The following is a 20,119-nucleotide window of genomic DNA, read 5'->3' as shown; positions in this document are numbered from 1 at the left end:
GTTCTATTGGTTTGTCGCTCTGACATCATGCTCTGATGTCACTGTGATGATGTCAGGGGAACCACTCTTAACAGAATGGGTTTGCCGCTCTGACATCACGCTCTGGCTTGATGTCCCTTTTATGCCCATATATGGAGATCGCTGATGTCATCACGAGTCACACTCGCAAATTAATTAAGTCCTTGTCCGTTTTATGCCCATATATGGAGATCCCTGTTCCGATGTCGTCAATATCTGGGAATGCCCATATTTGGTAATGCCCATATATGGGCATGTTCCGACATCACATTGTTGACTATCATGCAGGGGTATGGTGCAACTGGTCCGATATACATCACTGGCCAGATGGCCAAGAATTGGCCCTTTAGGGCAAGGTCGCATGTCGCCCTGAGGCGTCTTACTAGTGTTACTGTGTTTGGTCATGTATGCATGAGTGTGCGTGCATTTGTCAGGGAGTGTGTGAGGGGAATGCACCACTATGCACACTTCCGTCTCATATTTAGTGTGTTTTTGGCACGAGCGTGCTACTGTAGCCCCAACGCTCATGCATTATGCAAGAGACCTCGCAGAACCTGTGTAGACTTTTGAGTTGTAATTATTTACCATGTGGCTGTTCTGGCCCGTGCCAACAAACTAGAGGAATGGTCATGGCTCTGCGCGTTGGGGGTATGTATTTTTAATCGTGAAACAGGCCCTCCTGGCTACTCTGGCAATCCCCCTATTTGTCATTCAGCGCTGCACTCCGGCACGTTGGCAGCGTGGCCGGCCAACACGGGAGGCAGCAGCGCTCCTTATAGCCCTTTGCCCCAGTGGTTCTCAACCGGCGGTCCGGGGACCACCAGTGGTCCTTTTTCTTAAGATTAGTTTTGGGGCTTTTATGCCTTTATTGATAGGACAGAAGACTGACAGGAAATGGGGGGAGAGATGGGGAGTGACAAGCGGCAAAGATCGTCCGGATCGGGAATCGACCCGGCGACGCCACCAGGCATCCATGCCTATGTGGCAATGCCTAAGTGGTATGTGCCCGGACCAGCGGGCGCCCTCGCCACCAGTGGTCCTTGAGGGAGCTCCAGGTGGTCACCCAGCCAAATGGAGAGTTGGTAATGACTGTCACAATTATTGCATAATCGTCTAATCGTAATTATTTGACATAATCGCAAATAATCGTGAATGTTGAAAAATGTTCATACATTAATAAACGTTTTCAAAAATAGTGGAAATAGCAGATCTACAAGCTCACGACGCGTTGTGAGCTTGTAGATCGGCTATTTCCACTACCATTGTTATTTTTTAAGAAGAAAGTTGTCAAATATGTCAGTCATTTCTATATTTAGGTTATGTGTCATATCTGCCATGTGCAACTTCAAAGCCTAAAAGCTGAACAGAAATGTAATTATCAACGACAAAAACACAATTAAATCGTTAATCGCAATTATTTGAGTGACAATTCATCGTCATGTAAAATGTCATATCGTGACAGCCCTAGTTGGTAACCATATGGACCCTGATAGATCTTTAACTCTTGAGAACATAAAATGAACCCTCCATTTCATGCAGAGTTAAACATCTGCATTACTTAATTGACAAGAAGTCTGCACACGGAGAGCAGGGTTGTCAACATTGGACTGTCAGAATCCAGGAGATTTATTTTTGGGGGGTGCGCGGAACTCCCCAACCGGGGTCTGGGGGGGGAATTTTGTGCATGTTTGATACATTTATCAGGCTTACTTTACTAGCATGTGTACAATTTCAGCCTAATATGCCAAATGTAGGAGTACAGATCTGATGACAGAAGCAAAAGGACATCTTTAATAATGATTTCTCATCTTTAAGTCATTGCTTAAGTGAATATCTGTATGATCTTTCTTGCATGCATTGCCCCCACCCCTAAAGCGGGGGGTCTGGGGGTCCTCCCCCAGATTTTTTTTAACATAGTAGATGTAATTTCCTGTGTTCTGGTGAATTTTGGGAGTTTGATACAAAATCCAGGAGAAATCCAGGAGATTTGCCAATCCAGGAGACTCCCAGGAGAGGGGTTCAAAATCCAGGAGACTCCTGGGAGATCCAGGAGAGTTGACAGGCCTGGGAGAGAATGTAGAATAATTGTTATTTTTATCAACATTCGATTGTTATCTCTTATCAATACAGCATGGAATTGTGGACAAAATACAAATGATAACAAAATATTCTACATTTTGGGCTAATTCCCTAAAACCTTCTCTATATACGCTTGCATCAGAGGACAGATACGCTTGTACAAACACATGCAAACACGCACACAGACACTGACACACAACTTGTGTACTTGTGTACAAAGTTCCTCCGGTTAAAAAAAATTGCATCCTTAAGGTCCGTACACACTGAGGGCGAATTGGCGAATAGCGAATTAGCGTATAATTCGCCTTTTTTTTAAAACCTTATAAAGTCAATGGAAGCATCCACACCAAAAGCGAATTTCGAAAAAGCGAAAAGGCGTCTGTTTTTTATTCGCCCTTGTGTCGAATTTAGCGAACGTTCAAAGGCGAATTCCTCTCTCTCTCTGTATCAAAGTAAGCTCACTCTACCCTATTTCAAGAGAGAGAGAGAGAGAATGGTGGAGGGACCTTCACGTTACATTGAGGCCGAGGGGAACAGTGTCTTTCTCCTTTTCCGTGTCTCGTCTGCGTGGCTGCTTGGAAAAAGTAGCCTACTCGAATGTCTTACTGGTAAAAGCATGGTTTATGTGTTTGTTATTGTAGGCTACTTTATATCTGCAAAAAGACTAATGTTTTAAAAATAAATCGCTGGGTATTAAATAGCCTACAATAGGATCCGAAATGAGTGGATTAGAAGGAAAGTACTGGAAATTCGACTCAAGTACAAATACCTACAAGTGCAGGCTACTCAAGTAAATGTAGGCTACTTTTAGTTACTTAAAGTTAACTTTTAGTTAGCTGAGGAGTTCCGGCAAGATGGCGACCGAGTAGGACACGTTTGTTGAGCTCTGTGGAGGTGCATATAGTTTTCACATTTTTAAGCCCATTTTTTACTGCCTTTGTAGTTCTTGGGCAGTTACTTGTTTGCACTCTCTGTCAGAGTGAAATGAAGGTTGACTAATAGGTTGATGGGGTGGGGAACTGTTTTTGTGCACTCTGATGCTAATGGGGTTTTCCCCCTCAAGCTTCAATGTTATGTGTTTTTTTATGTTCGTTTGATGTTGCTTTTTCCTTTCTGTTTCTTTTGGGGTTGTTTTGTTTTTCTGTTGGGAAGGTTTGTTGTGAGGGACCAACTAGGAAGTTCTAAAATGTTCCACTGTGCTTGCTGTGCGTATGGTTTGAACCACAATTATGACAGAATATAAATTTCTAAGTTTCAATGTAAGGGGAGCGAATATACCGCATAAGCGAACCAGCGTTCTGGGGGTTTTGCGATCTAAATCAATTGACTTTGCATTTATACAGGAGTCTCATCTTTTAAAAGAGCACTCCAACCGATTGGCTAATAAACATTATCGTGTTTTAGCCTTTTCAGCTGCTTCTTCCAAAACCAAGGGAGTAGCCATATTGGCTAGACGTAGCCTTAGGTTGGATTTTTTGGGTGATTGGTTTGACAGTGACGGGAGGATAGCTGTTGCTAAAATCCGCTTGGAGGGTAAAATGCTAGCACTAGTCTCTGTGTATGCTCCAAATGTTTTAGACAAAGAGTTTTACAAATTACTAACTAAAACCTTATTGGAATTGACGGATTTCAAAATCATTGTTGGTGCTGACTTCAATGCAACATGGCAACATAACCTAGATAGATCCACTGGGGTAGAAAGCAGAGAACAAGCACTAGCGTCTGCAGAACTACGTGCTTGGGCAAACTCAACTGGCTTACTCGACATCTGGCGTTTAATGAACCCAACGGTTTCGGCAAGAGATTTTTCTTTTTTGTCGGGTAGGCATGCTTCATTCTCTAGGATCGATTACATTTTTGCCCCTGTTAGCTTGTTTCATAAAATTGCCAAGGTAGAGTTGCTCCCCATGTCACTCTCGGATCACAAGGCGGTGCTGTGTGTTGCTTCACTGAAACAGGTTATAGATAGAGCTCCTAGATGGCGGTTTAACACCACACTGCTGCGCGATGCGGCATTTGTAGCTCAGTTTCAAACTGGTTTGCGCGAATTTATAAATATCAATACAGGCTCAGTTGAGGATCCCAGAATTATTTGGGATGCAATTAAAGGCTTTATCAGGAGTAATACAACCCTCTATGCGTCCACTCAGAGAAAATTAAGGTCAGCCAAACTGGTGGAATTGGAATCTCGGTTTTCTACTTTGGATAATTCACTCCAAAATAACTTTGATGTTAGTACAGCAACCCAGAGGGAGCTAGTTAAGAAAGATATTAACTCCATTCTCAAGCGCCGCTCAGAATTTCAAATGAAACGCACAAGGCAAAACTACTATTTTAATAGTGCAAGACCCAGTCACTTACTGGCTTTACGTCTTAGATCCAATGAGCATTTTGCTGATATTGTTAGTGTCAAATCAACAACGGGAGCCATGGTTACAGAACCCAAAGAGGTCAATGCCACGTTTCGTGCTTTTTATGATGAGCTCTACACCTCCGAGGTCATTCACGATGATGCAGTATGCAATGATTTTTTATCCAACATACAGTTACCAACCCTTAGCGAGGCGGATGCGGAAGCCTTAGATAGACCGCTCCATCTGGCGGAATTACAGGAAGCTGTGCTCGCGATGCGTAGGGGCAAGTCACCTGGTTTGGATGGGATACCCCCTGAACTTTATGCCATCTTTTGGGAAGATCTAGGTCAGCTGATGCTAGACATGTTTCGATATGCAATTGAAAGTGGCTCTTTTTCCAGGGATGTGAATGTAGCTATTATATCATTATTGTTGAAGAAGAACAAGGATCCCACAGATTGCGCAAGCTATAGACCGCTTTCACTTTTGAACTCTGATCTAAAAGTTTTTGCTAAGGTGCTTGCGCGTCGCTTGCAGGGTTTTATGACCACCTTAGTACACTGTGATCAGACAGGTTTCATAGGAACTAGACTAGCCTCTGATAATGCTAGACGACTATTGCATATCATCGATAGGGCTAAGGAGCTGAGGACCCCCGCCGCAGTGTTGTCGCTCGATGCGATGAAAGCATTTGATCGCCTGGAATGGTCTTACCTGTGGGCTGTACTAGATAAAATGGGATTTGGTGCTTCATTCATACATTTTGTTAAAGTACTTTATTCTAATCCGTCAGCGATGGTCCTAACCGGTAAGATCTGTTCGCCGCTATTCACGATTGGCAGATCTTCGAGGCAGGGTTGTCCCCTTAGTCCTCTCCTTTTCGCACTTTCACTCGAACCCTTGGCTCAGACAGTGCGTCAGTCTGCAGATATTACTCCTGTTTCGATTAACAACACACAGCATCGTATTTCCCTATATGCTGACGATATTCTACTGTTCATTGAGAATGCACCACAGTCAATTACTCACGTCCTTCAAATTTTTGATCAGTTCAGTTCTATTTCCGGCTACAAAATTAATTGGACGAAGTCAGCCCTTCTACCTCTAAATGATCAGATGAGATCTGCTATCCTGCCGCCCATAATCCCAGTAGTAAGCCAATTCAAATATCTTGGCATAGATATTTTCCCCTCTCTTCAGGCTATTGTTAAGAACAACTATGGTGACACTCTAAATAAGATTTGTCTTGATTTAGATAGATGGTCATCTTTGCCCAACTCTCTCCAAGCTCGAGTTTCAATCATAAAGATGAATGTTCTTCCTAGGGTCAACTTTGTAAGCTCTATGCTCCCTTTGCCACCACCGCCGCAATACTGGAATAAGCTTCACTCTTCGATATCTAAGTTTGTGTGGAAAGGGAAACGCCCTCGTCTTAAACTTTATCTATTACAACGTGCTAGAGATGACGGCGGCCTTTCATTGCCCAACTTTAAATTTTATTATTGGGCCTTCACGCTCCGCCCCCTTTTAAATTGGTTTAACCCAGCAAGTAAGGTTTCTTGGAGAGAGCTTGAGGAGAGTTTAGTGCAGCCTGTTGAATTGAGAGATCTTATCTATTCAAACATAACTACACATCAATGCAAAGCTCGCTTTGGACCTATCATTTCTCATTTAGTGGCAGTATGGAGAGCAGCTGAAAAGATGTGCAAGATTAATTGTAAATGGAACTTATTTTCCCCAGTGTTCAATAATCAAAAACTTTTAATCGAGGATCGCCCCATTCGCTTTCCAAGGTGGAGGGCTAAGGGGATTCGTACATTAGGGGACTTATTTGATGGAAACGGTTTACGACCTTTTCGGGATTTGTGTGACATCTTCAATCTGCCTGGAAATACCCTTTTTTTCTACTTTCAACTGAGAACGTCCATGAGGACCTATGGGGTCCCATGGCAAGCTCCCCTTAGATTGCACCCCTTCCATGAGTTTATCTGTGATGTTAACAGAACAAGAGGTTTGGTTTCCACCCTCTATGGTTTTCTATTAGACTGTAGCTATGGGCCCTTATCTGTTGATACTGTTTGGAGGAATGACGTACCAAATTTGGACCCTGACTTTTGTTGGGACACAGTATGGTCTAATATTAGGTTATCTTCTAGAAATCCAGACCATCAGCAAATTCATTTAAATTTTGTACATCGGACTTATTTAACTCCCCGCAGACTATGTGCTATGAGGATTTTGAATAATCCCAACTGCACTCTCTGCTCTTCAAATAGTATTGGTACCTTCCTTCACATGGTTTGGGAATGCCCAAATGTGTCGTCATTCTGGAATATGGTTGCCTCAAAACTTTCAACTATCTTTAGTATCAATATCATATCTTCTCCTTCTTTATTTTTATTAAATGACGTCTCACAGTTGCAACTAAACAATATACGCAAGCGCATCTTCTTTGCTGGATTAACGGCGGCAAAGAAGATGGTAGCTACGCGATGGAAACCTCCTCATACGTTAACGTTTCGACAGTGGGCCTTAACCTTTCTAGATATAGTATATTTAGAGCAGTCGATAGCAAGGTTACACGGAGCAAAAGAAGAAAACATTAATATGTGGTCGGACATTGCAGATAAGCTTAAGGCTATGATTCAAGAAATCACTATATAGTGGTAACAGCCTAGCACAGGCATGCACTATACATTCCGTGTTGGTCCGGGGAAAGGGGGTGGGTGGGTTTTCTTTTCCTTTTCTTGTTTTGCTATTGTTTGTGTTGTTTGTCTGTTAATTGCATTTTTCTTTTGATTAATGTTTTACCTTTTCTTTGATTCACTCATATTATGGAAAATAAAAATAAAAATAATTGATAACAAAAAAAAAACTTTTAGTTAGCTGACTTTCTTTTTTTACAGACCGAAACCCGTGACATGTTGTCCCGAAATCCTTTTATTTCCGATAGACCCGACCATTTAATCATTATTAAAACTCTTTCATGTAACTCACTGCAGCCGTGCAGCGTGCGCTGTTAACTGATTGACAGGCAGAAGAAGGCTACCAAGGAATCTATAATATTAAGATCGAAACAAAAGCCAGAGATTAAAAGGAATACTTTTAGGCTATTTTCTAACTACAGAGAGTAAAGTCATGGTTTAACTTGTACGCGGTCGCGGCTGCTTTCTCATCATCCTGGCAGCAGGCTACGCATCACGCATGCATTACGCACGCACCAATATCTTTTCCCCCTGCTGTTAAACTGATCCTAGACCAGCATTATCATCTCACTGTTGCACAGCCATTCATCTCGCTGCCTCACGGCTAACAGACCATGATCCTAGGTCAGGCCATCCTAAACACAGCACACACGTTAAACAGAACTCCAGTAGTTCGTTCCTTATAGTGCACGCCAGCGCGCACACACACTTTACAGTTTGCATAAAAAAGCAGAAAGTACACACACAGTACGGGTCCTCTTGGGTCCTCTCGGGTAATACACATAATGATTGACAGACCCGTATTCCGAGGGTGATGCGGCCATTCCGACCCGGCTATGATAAAACACTGACCGACCCTGTCTACTCTGCCCCGGCCGGAGCTGAGGGGAGGGGGAACGGAGAACGCGTGTTATCACTTGTCTCTTCTGTTCCTTTTCTTATTTAATAGGCTAACAACCACGGCCAGGTCTCATCATCACATCATCACATCATGTAGTTTCCATTGTTTTATTTGTTTCCCTGTCTCCATTCTCCTCTCTCCTTTCTCTCCTTTCTTCTCCTTTCTCCTGTGGCTATGCAGGCAGATATCGCCCCCTCGTTTTTAGACGAATTAAGCGAATATTATACGCATATTCGCGGCGCTTTTTGGTGTGTATGGAAAAGGGCGAATGGCGAATTCTTCGCCTTTTTGGTTCGCTTATTCACGTCGCTTTCGCTAATTCGCCGGTCTGGACAGAGCATTAGGATGCCATTTTGGAGTTGGACTGAATTTAGCCAGATAGTTGTAAGTGCATTCATGAACTCCCCTAGCCTGGAAGGTATAGGCTCAATATTCTGTAGGTACATGCCAGGCATTTTTAAACTTTAGAATTGTGTAGGATATGTTTCCACAAAAACTTTTTGGACATAATGTCACTTTTTAATCTTACAGCAGTATACTCTAGACCAGTGTTTCTCAAAGTGGATGCCAGGGACTCTGTGGGTTCCCTTAAGGGCGTCTGAATGGACCCATATACGTCTGTAACTATGACAGTGTACAAATGGAACCAAATGAACCCTAACGGGTCCATTTGGTTCCATTTGTACACTGTCAGAGTTAAGGGGAGACCTTGAAATTTGAAAGTTTGAGAAACACTGTTCTCTCTCTCTCTCTCTCTCTCTCTCTCTCTCTCTCTCTCTCTTTCTCTTTCTCTCTCTCTCTCTCTCCCCCCTCCCTCCCTCTCTGGCTAGCGGCCATTTTGAGTCACAGTGACTCGGTAGCACCTGCCTGCCGAGGAGGCGGAGTATTGATGGTGTGTGGAAGGCAGAGTTGCTTGAAGCACTGCGAGTACAGAACAACCAATACATTAAGGCATTTAGGCCTCAACACAAATCAGTGTCACTTTAGATTTGAACCACTCTAACCATTATTTGATGCTTTAACTATTAAAAAATAGCAGATGCTCAGCGGCACCGCACTGCAAGCTTGTAGATCTGCTATTTTTGAAAAATCGTGAACATTTGTGCAAGTCTTTGAATATTTTTCACCCGATTCCATAATAAATGTCTTCTAAATCCTTCTTCTAAATCAGTGGTTCTGAAACTTTTTCATGGCAAGGACCCCCAAAATTACATGTATTTGGCCGCGAACCCCCATCTCAAAATATGTTGTTCCAGGGACCACCCAGAAGCAGATATTTGAGTTACAAATGTTCACTTTTAAAAAGATATATTCAAAGACTTGCAAAAAAAAAGAAAAGGATTTTTCAAAAATCTGTGCTGCGAGCTTGTATACCTGCTATTTTTCCAAGCATTAGGCCTAAATTGGTTAATGTGCTTGTCAAGGTGAATCCAGAAGGCCCAATGGCACATTTACAATACGTCAAGATAAGTAGGATACTTTAAAGTACACACCCCCCCACCGCCCTCCCCTCATGAGTGATGCATTCTCTTAAAAGAGATAGACCGGGGAATTATTGATAAGAGGCACTATAGCTATAGCAGCCATCACTGTGTGGTTATTGTCTAGGCAGTGTGTCTTTGTGCAGATAAAATCGTCTTACAGTGTTTTGATGACATGAAATGATTTATGACGTACAAAAAAAAAACCTTGCACTCCCGTGTTGGCCCTAAGGATTCTGTTGGATTTGTCAGCTAGACAGATTGCTAAGGGTTCTTTTTTCCCCCCGGAAACGTCCCTGTGTGTGTGTGTGTGTGTGTGTGTGCGCGTGTGTGTGCACGCGCGGGTGTATGTGTGTGCGTGCCTGAGTGTGTATGTACACACGTGTGTGTAATATGCTACACACGAGAACTGAAATGTCACGAAAGCAAATCAACATCGTGGTTAGGGTTAGGTTCAGTGTGAAACAAAAAGAAAAAAAGGGACATAAATTAAAACATTTTTTCTTTTTTCTTTTTTTTTTTATCCCACAATTTTGTAACCCATTTTTTCACCCAGTGCCAATTGCCTAAGCTGTAATCCTGGGCTCTGCTCTCCCTCTGCCGCACCTGGGGAGACAACGGACTGACCTCATGCTTCCTTCTGTGCATGAGTAGTATGGGGTTATATTTAGGACAATTCAAATTCGTATTCGTACTTTGCCTTTTTTTTACTCGTAAACATTTTTACCAAAAAAACTATACGTAAACAAATTAATTGGAAAAAAATATCCGTAAAAAAAAAAAAAAGTATGAATGTTTTTGGGGAAGCTGCAGTGATTATAATGCCAAAACAAAAAAACAAGACAAAATACGAATATTTTCTTACTGATTTACGAGTTGTTTTGTTGGTTACTTCATCACGAATGCTTTCATCATCTCACGCACACGAATCTGTATGACGCACACGAATGCATGCATGGAATGAATACGGCCAATAATCACGTGATCGGCAGAGAGCCAATGGGGGTGCGGCCTTTCCACTAGCCAATCATAATTCTCCATTGTTGGCAGCGGTTGCCATGTCTGGTAAAAGTGAGTAATCTCTGCTTTCTGTTGTTTATGGGAAACGTATGTAACTATGCTACAGTCTTCACAGCAGAGCCGACAGAGAAAGGTAAGATAACGTCGCTATTATTATCATAAAATACAGCAATCTATCTAATAAAACGTTTGTTAAATGTGCTTAGCAGTAGTGTCTTTTAGGGTTTAGTCCGGGGTCTTTATTTGATGTAAAGAAAGTTTAATATTAACGCTAGCCTCATTAGCATCTTAGCTCCGTCTATAATAGGCTACTACATCATCAGACTGTTGGTTCTCTGGGGTCCGGGGACCCCCAGGGAGTTCCAGGGGGTCCCCAGCTAAATTATAGTTAGGAACCAAATGGACCCTTAGGGGTATGTAACTGTACAAATCATTTGGTTCCATGTGTACACTCTGAGTTATGCTAACGTATGATTTTACAATATAAGTTGGGGTCTCAGAGATACAAATGCTATTAAATGGGGGGTCAGTAGCCTAATGGATGTCAAACTGGGGGTCCTTGAAATTAAAATGGTTGGGAATCACTGCTAGAGCCGTAAAAATGTTCTCTTATGGGGTCACTGGCCTAAATGGGGGTCAGTGGGAATGTGGGATAATACAAGTCAATTCTTATTACCTCTTATTAATTTGGTGATTATCAAACGAGTATATGGGGACCAAACAATCTGTACAAATAGAGTAAAAATCCTCAATGTTAATTTCAATCTGAGTGTAGACCTTTACAGGTTCATTTGGTTAAATGTATTTTTAATTAAAGTAAAAATAGTCTACACAGTACATGTTATAAACAACTTTACTTTTGACTAAGTCCAGTTTCATTAACATTGTAAAATGATAGCTATAGTAACAGTAAATATCTGTTCTTACCATACATAAAAATACATTTAATAATATACATAGTCTTGTCTTGGGTACATTTATTTTTCTTTCAGGAACTGTGATGACATGGACCACATCAGCCGATCAGGGTTCAGATGGCAGGATGTAGCAGCAATCAGATTTGAGAATTCAACCTCTTGAAAGAGCTCCAAGAAGGAACAACAAACTTTCTGTGGTCCTTCGTGGTGAGGGAGGTTGACGACTGTTTGGTTCAGGAAAACTCACACCCCTGTACTTTATTGGGAAGGAAACTATTGATTCTATTCACAACACACATTTGTCTTTGCCTATTCTATAGCTACACCTACATTATTCAGAACCTTATTCAATTTAATTTACAATATGCAAACAAAATCCGCCCAAAATACAATACTCTACATTCTATTGTTTTCCTAAATAAAAGGCCAATTGCATGTGAAATGATATTGCTTGTATTGTCTGAATACATTTGAATAAAGCTGATACAAGACTACATTCTATTGTTTTCCTAAATAAAAGGCTAATTGCCTGTGAAATGATATTGCCTGTATTGTCTGAATGCATTTGAATAAAGCTGATATAATTCACAAGACGTAAACATGTCATGATTCATGTGTTTTAATCGAAAAAGATGAACATGCTTAGTAGTACAGAATATCGTCGCTGTCCAATGAAAACCACGTAAGTCCATTATTATGGATTTTTACTTTTCATCATAGTTGGATTACATTCACTCTCCTCTCTCTGCTAGTATCAGCTGGTGTGTAAATGGCCAATGGAAAGTTGTTTTATTGACCAAGCTATTTAACACGCATCACCATTGGATGTTTGACATGTCCCTCAAACCGCGTATGTAATGGGCGGGGAGATACGCTGAAACAGTAATCACCATTGGATGTGGGACCTGTCCATCACACCGCGTATCCAACAGCCAACGGAGATACGCTCCGAAACGACATCACCATTGGATGTTCAACCTGTCCATCACACTACGCGTATCTAACCGCGGGAGAAGAAGGACTGGAGGAGGGGAATGAATGATTCAGAGCAACAAACTTTTTCTTCACTAAACGACACGGAATTCGACATTATTACAAGGTAAAGTATCACCAAATGTCTTGTTGAGAACTGTATGCTTAGGTTATACCAACGATCATGTTCACGATTGTGCTTGGCGTCGTGTGAATTGTTATTATTCAAGGAAAGTATTGTTCTCTGATGTTTGTGTTGTCTGTTTGTTCTCTGAACAAGCAGCGTCGTACACTGATTTTGCTTCAAACATGGTTCGCCTCCGTCAACCCACCGTTATCGATCAAATAATTTGCCATGTGGTTTTCCATTTACCTTTACCTTATACCTTACATTAAGCTGCCAGCACAACAACCTCTATGGAGTGTCCATGGAACCAAATGGACCCTTTACGGGTCCATAAAGGGTCCATTTGGTTCCATCTGGACACAAACGTACCATTACATTAAGCTGCCAGCACAACAACTTCTATGGAGTGTCAATGGAACCAAATGGACCCTTAACGGGTCCATAAAGGGTCCATTTGGTTCCATCTGGACAAAAACGTACCATTACGTGTGGTAAAAGTACTCAAATGTTTTTACTTTAAGTACAAATATCAATAATGTAATGTAGAAATAATCTGTTACAAGTAAAAGTCTGGAATTCAAAATGTACTTGATAAAATGGCTAAAGTGTTGGCATCAAAATGTACTTAAAGTGCCAAAAGTAAAAGTACTCTATGCAGAATGTCCCATTTCAAATATTTTGAAAATGGCAGATCTACATGCTCACAATGTGTCGCACTGTGAGCTTGCATTGGAGTAAAAGTACTCCAAAGGCACTCAGCTTGTTGTGTATTAAAGTACAATAATTTTGATCTGTGATATAGAGGAGTACAAGTATTGGAAATTGGAAATAATTCAGCTTGTAGTGGAGTAAAAGTAAAATATTTGGATCTGAGATATAGTGGATTAAAAGTATTGGAAATTGATAATACTCTAGTCAAGTACAAATACCTCAATATTGTACTCAAGTACAGTACTTAAGAAAATGTACTTAATTACTTTACACCATTGTGTTACCCTTGATTTTAACCCTGTATTCTCCTTTTATTTTCAGTATAACATTTCAGGATGATGTATTCTATGGAGGAGCTGTGTGCTTTGGTTAGCGTCAAGTATGTCAGGGGCAGACATGACGAGGCAGAGACTGTACTAGAGAGCAGTGAAAGCAGCGAAGAAGGTTTGTGCGATAAAAAAAAATAGAAAGAAAAATAGGAATAAGTCAGCTCAGTTTAATGATGTGTGTAGTGATTCTGGCTGTGGTGCAACTTGTGTGATTAATTTGGAAATCAAAGTGTTTTAATCATGAATTACAATAATTAGCTGCTGTATTCAGTGTTCTAATGATAATCTGTATCTTTCCAAGATGCACTTGATTGTGACCAAGTTGATGCTGCCAGTGCTGGGTCAGCTGTTTTGATTCAATCTGGGAGTGAAGGTATGTGGTGTGGTGTGTTATGAATTATAGTGCATAGAAACACATATGTGTGGTTTTGTATTGTACCTGCTGTCCTAGTTACAAATCCCTAAACATGCACTAAGTACCCATTTTGAATTGTTGCTGTACTAGTTTCAAACATAGTATTATTACCTTAACACAAATTGTTAATCAGTATCTGCTGTAGTATCACAATCTTAAAAAGTAGCCATTTCATTAATTCGTGTGACCTTTTTCCCCTTTCAGCAGGAGAAGCAGCAGGAGAAGCAGTTGTGGAGGACTCATCAATTGAGGAGATTGAAGGTTTGTCTTTGTCGCACGCACACACACCCACTGAGAGAGAAGTAAGGTTTGTGGTAAAACAGATTAAGGGCAAAGGATGCAACATCTTGGCAATGTAATTTCTACTTTGCATTCACTGTACATTGTGTTCCTCTTATGTTTTTACCAGATGAGCTTGATTCATCATGGAACCTTAAATTAGAGTTGGATAATCCTGGTGCTGCTGAATCTGGATATGAAGGTAATATTAATAGCTGTATAGAGTCTTTCATACAAAAACATGACGCACACATGTGACACTTTGCATTATTGTCAATGCTGCATGTTTTCTATTTGACATTCAGTCTCTTCTCTTTTTCTGCAGCAGAAGTTGTTGCGCCTCACTCAAATGAGGGAGGCGAAGAAGGAATTGAGGATGACTACTTAAGTGGGGAAGAAGAAGGTTGGTGTAAAACTAACAAGTGCCAGGGAACCGAGGCTATTGGCCAGAGCAAAGCCTGACACTGAATTGCAGGTGTGTTAACATTGCATTCATTTTGTTTCTTTCTTTCCCAGATCCACTCGACCACTAACCCTAACATCTAAACGTGACCAACATGGTGATTCTTCTGGTGCTGCTGAATCTGGATATGAAGGTATTATTATTAATAATCACTGTAATAAACACAAATAGTGACTGCTGAATGTTGCATTTTCATTTTTTTCCTTCAGAATCATACTGTACATGACCAGAAAGCGCCTCACACTTAATGTGAGAACATCTCATATTTCTTTTCTGTTCTTTAGGTGCAGACAGAGTTGAGCCGGACTCAAATGTGGAGGATGAAGATTCTGAAGGAGTTGAGGATGACGACACAAGTGGGGACGAAGAAGGTTTGTGTACAACCAGGCTTAAGTCAGCCAGAGCAAAGAATGTCCTAGCAACACTGAATTATGTCAACGTGTGCATTCTGTTTGTTCCTCTTTCTTTCCCAGATCCGCTTGATCGAAACTGGACACCTGAACGTGACCAACATGGTGATTCTCCTGGTGAATCGGAATCTGGAAATGAAGGTGTTGTTGTCATTATTAATATGGACACATTGATGCACATGTGTGTAATGTAGTATCTTGCATGGTGCATGTTTGCTATTTAACTCTTTTCTTTCAACTACACATCCATACAGTACACATGTACATACCCACACAGATGTGCACGCAAGGGGCTGCACAGATACACACAGAGAGACTCGCACACTAATGGTCTGAATGACAAATTTTCTCTCTTTTTGTGACACAATATAGGACTTGAGGTGGAAGAAGACTCCTCAGGTGTTGATGCTGGTCTCTGTAGGAAGAGGAGAAATCCAGAGGGCTGGAAGAACAACATCCAGAAGAGGCGTAGAATGATAGGCCAGTCATATCTGGCCTAGGAAGAATAGAGAGTCAGTGTTAAAGGAGGGAAGAAAAATGGGTGTGTCATGTCAGTCTGCAGCCGGCCACAGGTCCAGTAAACTGCACTGCAGAGAAGTGGAAGAGTCGAAGCGAGAAGAGATCTTCAAGTACTTCTGGGAGAAATTAGACTGGCGTGAGAGGAAGATTTATGTTGCATCATTGGTAGAGGTGAGCAGTGTAAAGCGACGGAGGACAGGAGCAGAGAAATCCAGGAGGTCGGCATCCATTTTCTGTCACCTTGTCGTAGATGGCAGGAGACTCGGAGTGTGCCAACGCATGTTCCTGTCAACCCTAGGCTTGAAGCAGTGGTCTTTTTTGAAGTGGGTAGGAAGAAGAGGGAAAAGCCCTACTGAGGAAGATAAGCAGAAGCGGGTGAGGGTAAGGAAAGAGGAGTCTGACTTCTTGAAGACCTTCCTTCTGGACCTTCCAAAAGTTCCCTCGCACTACTGCCGGTCCTCGTCCTCTAAGATGTTAGCCTGCTTCCAGACCAGAGACCCCGCCCACTCTCAGAGTGAGCTGAGTCTGAGATCAGGCTACTAAGATGTACCTGGAGCCTGTGTTCAAGTCCATCAATCACCTCCATGCAGAGTATATCCGTTCCAGTGCAGACCATGGCATCCAGGCGCTGTCAAGGCAAGTGTTCACCAGAATGTTTAATGTTTGAATTACTCTCTTTTTCACCCGAAGAAAGACCAGTGTGATACCTGCTGTGCGTTCAAGGCTGGGAACATTGAGGCTGCCACATGGAAGGAGCACTGCAACAAAAAGGACACTGCACAAGCCATGAAGCAGAAGGACAAAGACGAGGCAGGTGAGAAGACCTTGGTGACATGCATGGATCTTCAGGGGCTCCTGCTCTGCTCCAAGCTACAGGCCTCATCCCTCTATTTCAAGACCAAGCTCTGTGTCCATAACTTTACCATGTATGACATGACTTCACATGATGCATCAAATTACTTATGGCACGAGGGTGAAGCTGGTCTCTCTGCCAACGAGTTTGCTTTGTGCATCGTGCACTTCCTCGAAGAACATCCCTCTTATGATGAGTACATCCTGTGCACAGTGTGATTGAGAGAAGACTGAGGAACAGAGACATCTGCGTTCCAGCTGAGTATGTCGTTGCCATCCGGGAAGCCCGTACCAATCCCAGGCCATACCAAGTGAAGTATGTAGACCACACTTTCTTCAAAAACTTCAGCCAGGTGAACCTCTGCAAAGCCATCTGCCCGGGAAAGGTCACTGGGGATCCCACCGTGCATGACCTCCGAGCAATCAGGTATTTGAATACATAATAATGACATAGCTGCGGAAACCAAAACAAACATTATTTAATGAGTATTAAAACCTGACTTTTCTCCCCTGTCACTGTCCTTGTATTCGTCCTAGGTACAACGTTGATGGCAGTATGGAGTACAAGATCGACCACTCAGACGCCTGGAAGCCCTACGAGTCCCCATCACTGAGGAAGAAGAGCAACATCACCACAGTGTCCCCACTCTACACTTGCCGCCGCACCATTAAAGCGATGAACTTCAAACATCTGCAAGAAATGAAGCAGGTGTTGCCCAGTGATTTCCATGGCTTCTACAACGCCCTCCGCCATGAGCACGAGGAGTGATGGTTTCTCTGTTTTTCTCTCTCTCCGTCTGACATCACCACATAGAATCGCAAACTTGACTGAATGGACACCTTTACAAGATTTCATATTTAGATTGTAATTAGAGAAAAGACAAGATGAGTGTTAAAATGTGTTAATTTTCTTCTATAATTTTAGCGATTTTGATTACATTGCTTTCAGTGCTTGGGGACATGTGTACAATGGCTAAATATGTATTTTTAGATACAATAAGTCCATTCAAAAAGAGGCACCACAATCTTTCATGGGCAGATGTTACTTATGGGGGCTAGTAGTGTCACTGTAAATTGTAATAAAATAAATTGCCAGCTTATTGTGTCTAAAAGGACACATTTAGGCACTTGCACACATGCACTGAAATAAAGTATTTAAAATCGCTAAAACAATAGAACTAAATGAAAACATTTAACTCTCCCATCTTTGCTTTTCCCTAATTACAATCTAAAATTATGAAACCTTGTATGATATTCTTGCTCTGGGGTGGCATCGTTACCAAAGTTCCTAATTCCCACTGGGTTCATGTTCCTCCCTGCCTGGACAGGTGTTATGTCGACAAGTGTTCTGCTCAAAGTGTCCTTCTCCCTCGTACAGTCTTCACTACCTGGAATCCAGCACACAGTGGTTAATGTGTTTCATGTGTGCTCTGTTACTGTTTGAAAATAGTTTAGGTGCTTATTTGTATTCTTATTTATTTGCCCATTTCTAATATAATTACAGCAGAATGCACTTTTGAGATGTTGAAATTTGACACCACAGTAGGGACATCTATCTTCATTGTTGAGGTCAACTTAGCCAATGAGTCTAGCCTTAGTAGGTTGAAGAGCGTTGTAGAGCTGAACAGACACTTAACCTATGGTCCTTCCATTTTCAGTTCTATGTAATGCCCTTTCCAGGCACTGTATTACTGTTACAACACCTACATTAGAAATACTGAAACCCTCCTCCAAACATCCTTTACATCTCTAAACAATCACATCGATAATTTTGTACAATTAATTCTGCAAGTTCTATTATAATTAGTTTTCATGTAGAAAGAAACTAACAAATAAGATTCAGCAATTGAACACATCATTGAAACGGGGACTCAGCAGGAAAATCTGTTTGATTAACTTGGTTGCCACACACTGTGGAGCCACTGTCTAATAAAATATAATTCTGTGCAGTTGTATTTGACTATTGTAGCATTTTTTCCTTCCAGCCTAAAGTTGATCTTGGTCATCACTGTCTGCTAACATCAATGTGAAATAACCTATTGTACATGAACACTTATTTAGCTTGGTTATAACATCAGAGGGTCTGCTGGTAAGTAAATAAATTACATTAGGAATTGATTGCATTCTTTATTAGCAAAATGTTCATTAATCCAGGTTGTACAGTCAAAGTTGTACTGTAATCTGTTATGAAACACTGTTCATCATAGTAACTAGTTTGTTTTGGCCAAATGGTCTGTTTTTGTAATCATCCATTTCACATTTCATGGATGCTATGTACATTAAATGACAGAATAATAAAATACATTAGGCTATTGTGCACATTGTATCATCAATCATAAGAAAAAAATAAGAAACAATAAATATTGTATTTACAGTAAAAAGGTCAGGGCCGGAGGTAAGGTTAATTGTCTAGTTTTGATTTGCAGCATCTGTAAGTGACCTTTATCAGTGCTTTTATCGTGTGTATTAATAATATATGCATTTCTATTTTATTTAATGTATAAAAATGATTGATTAGTCAATTTAGTCAATAGTTTAAAAACAAATATCGTGTGGATATAGGTATATTATGTGAGGAACATAAACAACAGATTACTCACTTTTACCAGACATGGCAACTGCTGCCAAGAATGGAGAATTATGATTGGCTAGTGGAAAGGCCGCACCCCCATTGGCTCTCTGCCGATCACGTGATTATTGGCCGGTTCATTCGTGTGCGTGAGCGTTTCATTCGTGTGCGTGAGATGATGAAAGCATTCGTGATGAAGTAAACCAACAAAACAACTCGTAAATCAGTAAAGAAATATTCGTATTTTGTCTTGTTTTTTTGTTTTGGCATTATAATCACTGCAGCTTCCCCAAAAACATTCATACTTTTTTTTTTTTTACAGATATTTTTTTCCAATTAATTTGTTTACGTATAGTTTTTTTGGTAAAAATGTTTACGAGTAAAAAAAAGGCAAAGTACGAATACGAATTTGAATTGGCCTTAATTTAACCCCATAGAGTAGTCCAAGTTGCTTCTTATCACCTGACATAGGGGATTTCCCCGGTTTGGAGGTAGCGCGTGGAAGGAACACGTTATTCCAACCAGTTCCTTTCCCTTCCATCAGGCGTCTAGGGGGAGGCATTATAGAGACCAGGAATACTGCATGTTTTTGTGAGGGTATCTACCCTAGGAGACACGGGGAGAACATGCAAACTCCACACGTAAAGGCCCTTTTGCCAAACCCACCTAAGGCGATTTCTTTTTTTTTTTTTACAGAAAATAGCTTTTGATGCCTGCGTGCGTGTGTGCGTGCGTTATGTGAGCTTGCTCTCATGCTTCCAAATGAGTGCACAGTCCTAACTCTTTAAAAGGCTATTGTAGGATTAGGGCGTGGATACCAGAATGGTTGAGGTTAGGATAAAAGTTGAGGATAGTGGTGAGGGTTTGGGCTTAAGCATTGGAAAATATAAATGTACTGTAGTCCATGGAAGAGCAGCCTAATACAATGCTACAAATGCTTTCGTGTTGATCCGCATGCACATGCACGCGCATGTAATTCTTTGCTGAGTGCATGTGAT

General features: G+C 41.3%; 1 protein-coding gene across 7 annotated transcripts; it reads left to right on the top strand.

Moving 5' to 3' along the window:
- Positions 1-12,512: 12,512 nt before the first annotated feature.
- Positions 12,513-19,150, top strand: LOC308303865 (uncharacterized protein). 7 transcript variants are annotated; one of them, XM_080748374.1, is made up of 11 exons: positions 12,513-12,574; positions 13,607-13,729; positions 13,916-13,987; positions 14,234-14,290; positions 14,439-14,510; positions 14,637-14,711; positions 14,825-14,904; positions 15,056-15,142; positions 15,245-15,322; positions 15,554-16,979; positions 17,090-19,150. In XM_080748374.1, the coding sequence occupies exons 2-7, from the start codon at positions 13,621-13,623 to the stop codon at positions 14,839-14,841; spliced, it is 402 nt and encodes a 133-aa protein (XP_080604500.1). In that variant the 5' UTR covers positions 12,513-12,574; positions 13,607-13,620; the 3' UTR covers positions 14,842-14,904; positions 15,056-15,142; positions 15,245-15,322; positions 15,554-16,979; positions 17,090-19,150. The 7 variants fall into 5 exon arrangements, 6 of the variants coding, with proteins under 6 accessions (XP_080604499.1, XP_080604500.1, XP_080604502.1 ...); XM_080748372.1 differs by having other exon boundaries at positions 14,634-14,711; XM_080748373.1 differs by having other exon boundaries at positions 14,237-14,290; positions 14,634-14,711.
- Positions 19,151-20,119: the final 969 nt, after the last annotated feature.

This window comes from Nannobrachium achirus, assembly GCF_963921795.1.
Source record: "Nannobrachium achirus genome assembly, chromosome: 19".
Lineage (NCBI taxonomy): Eukaryota > Metazoa > Chordata > Actinopteri > Myctophiformes > Myctophidae > Nannobrachium > Nannobrachium achirus.
Note: the sequence above shows the minus strand (reverse complement) of the source record. Positions and strands in the feature narration are given on the sequence as shown.

Coding starts and splice junctions, on each gene's coding strand:
- LOC308303865 (XM_080748371.1), top strand. CDS start 13,621: ATGATGTATTCTATGGAGGAGCTGTGTGCTTTGGTTAGCGTCAAGTAT. Junction 13,730..13,915: donor CAGTGAAAGCAGCGAAGAAG/GTTTGTGCGATA, acceptor TATCTTTCCAAG/ATGCACTTGATTGTGACCAA. Junction 15,323..15,553: donor ATCGGAATCTGGAAATGAAG/GTGTTGTTGTCA, acceptor GACACAATATAG/GACTTGAGGTGGAAGAAGAC.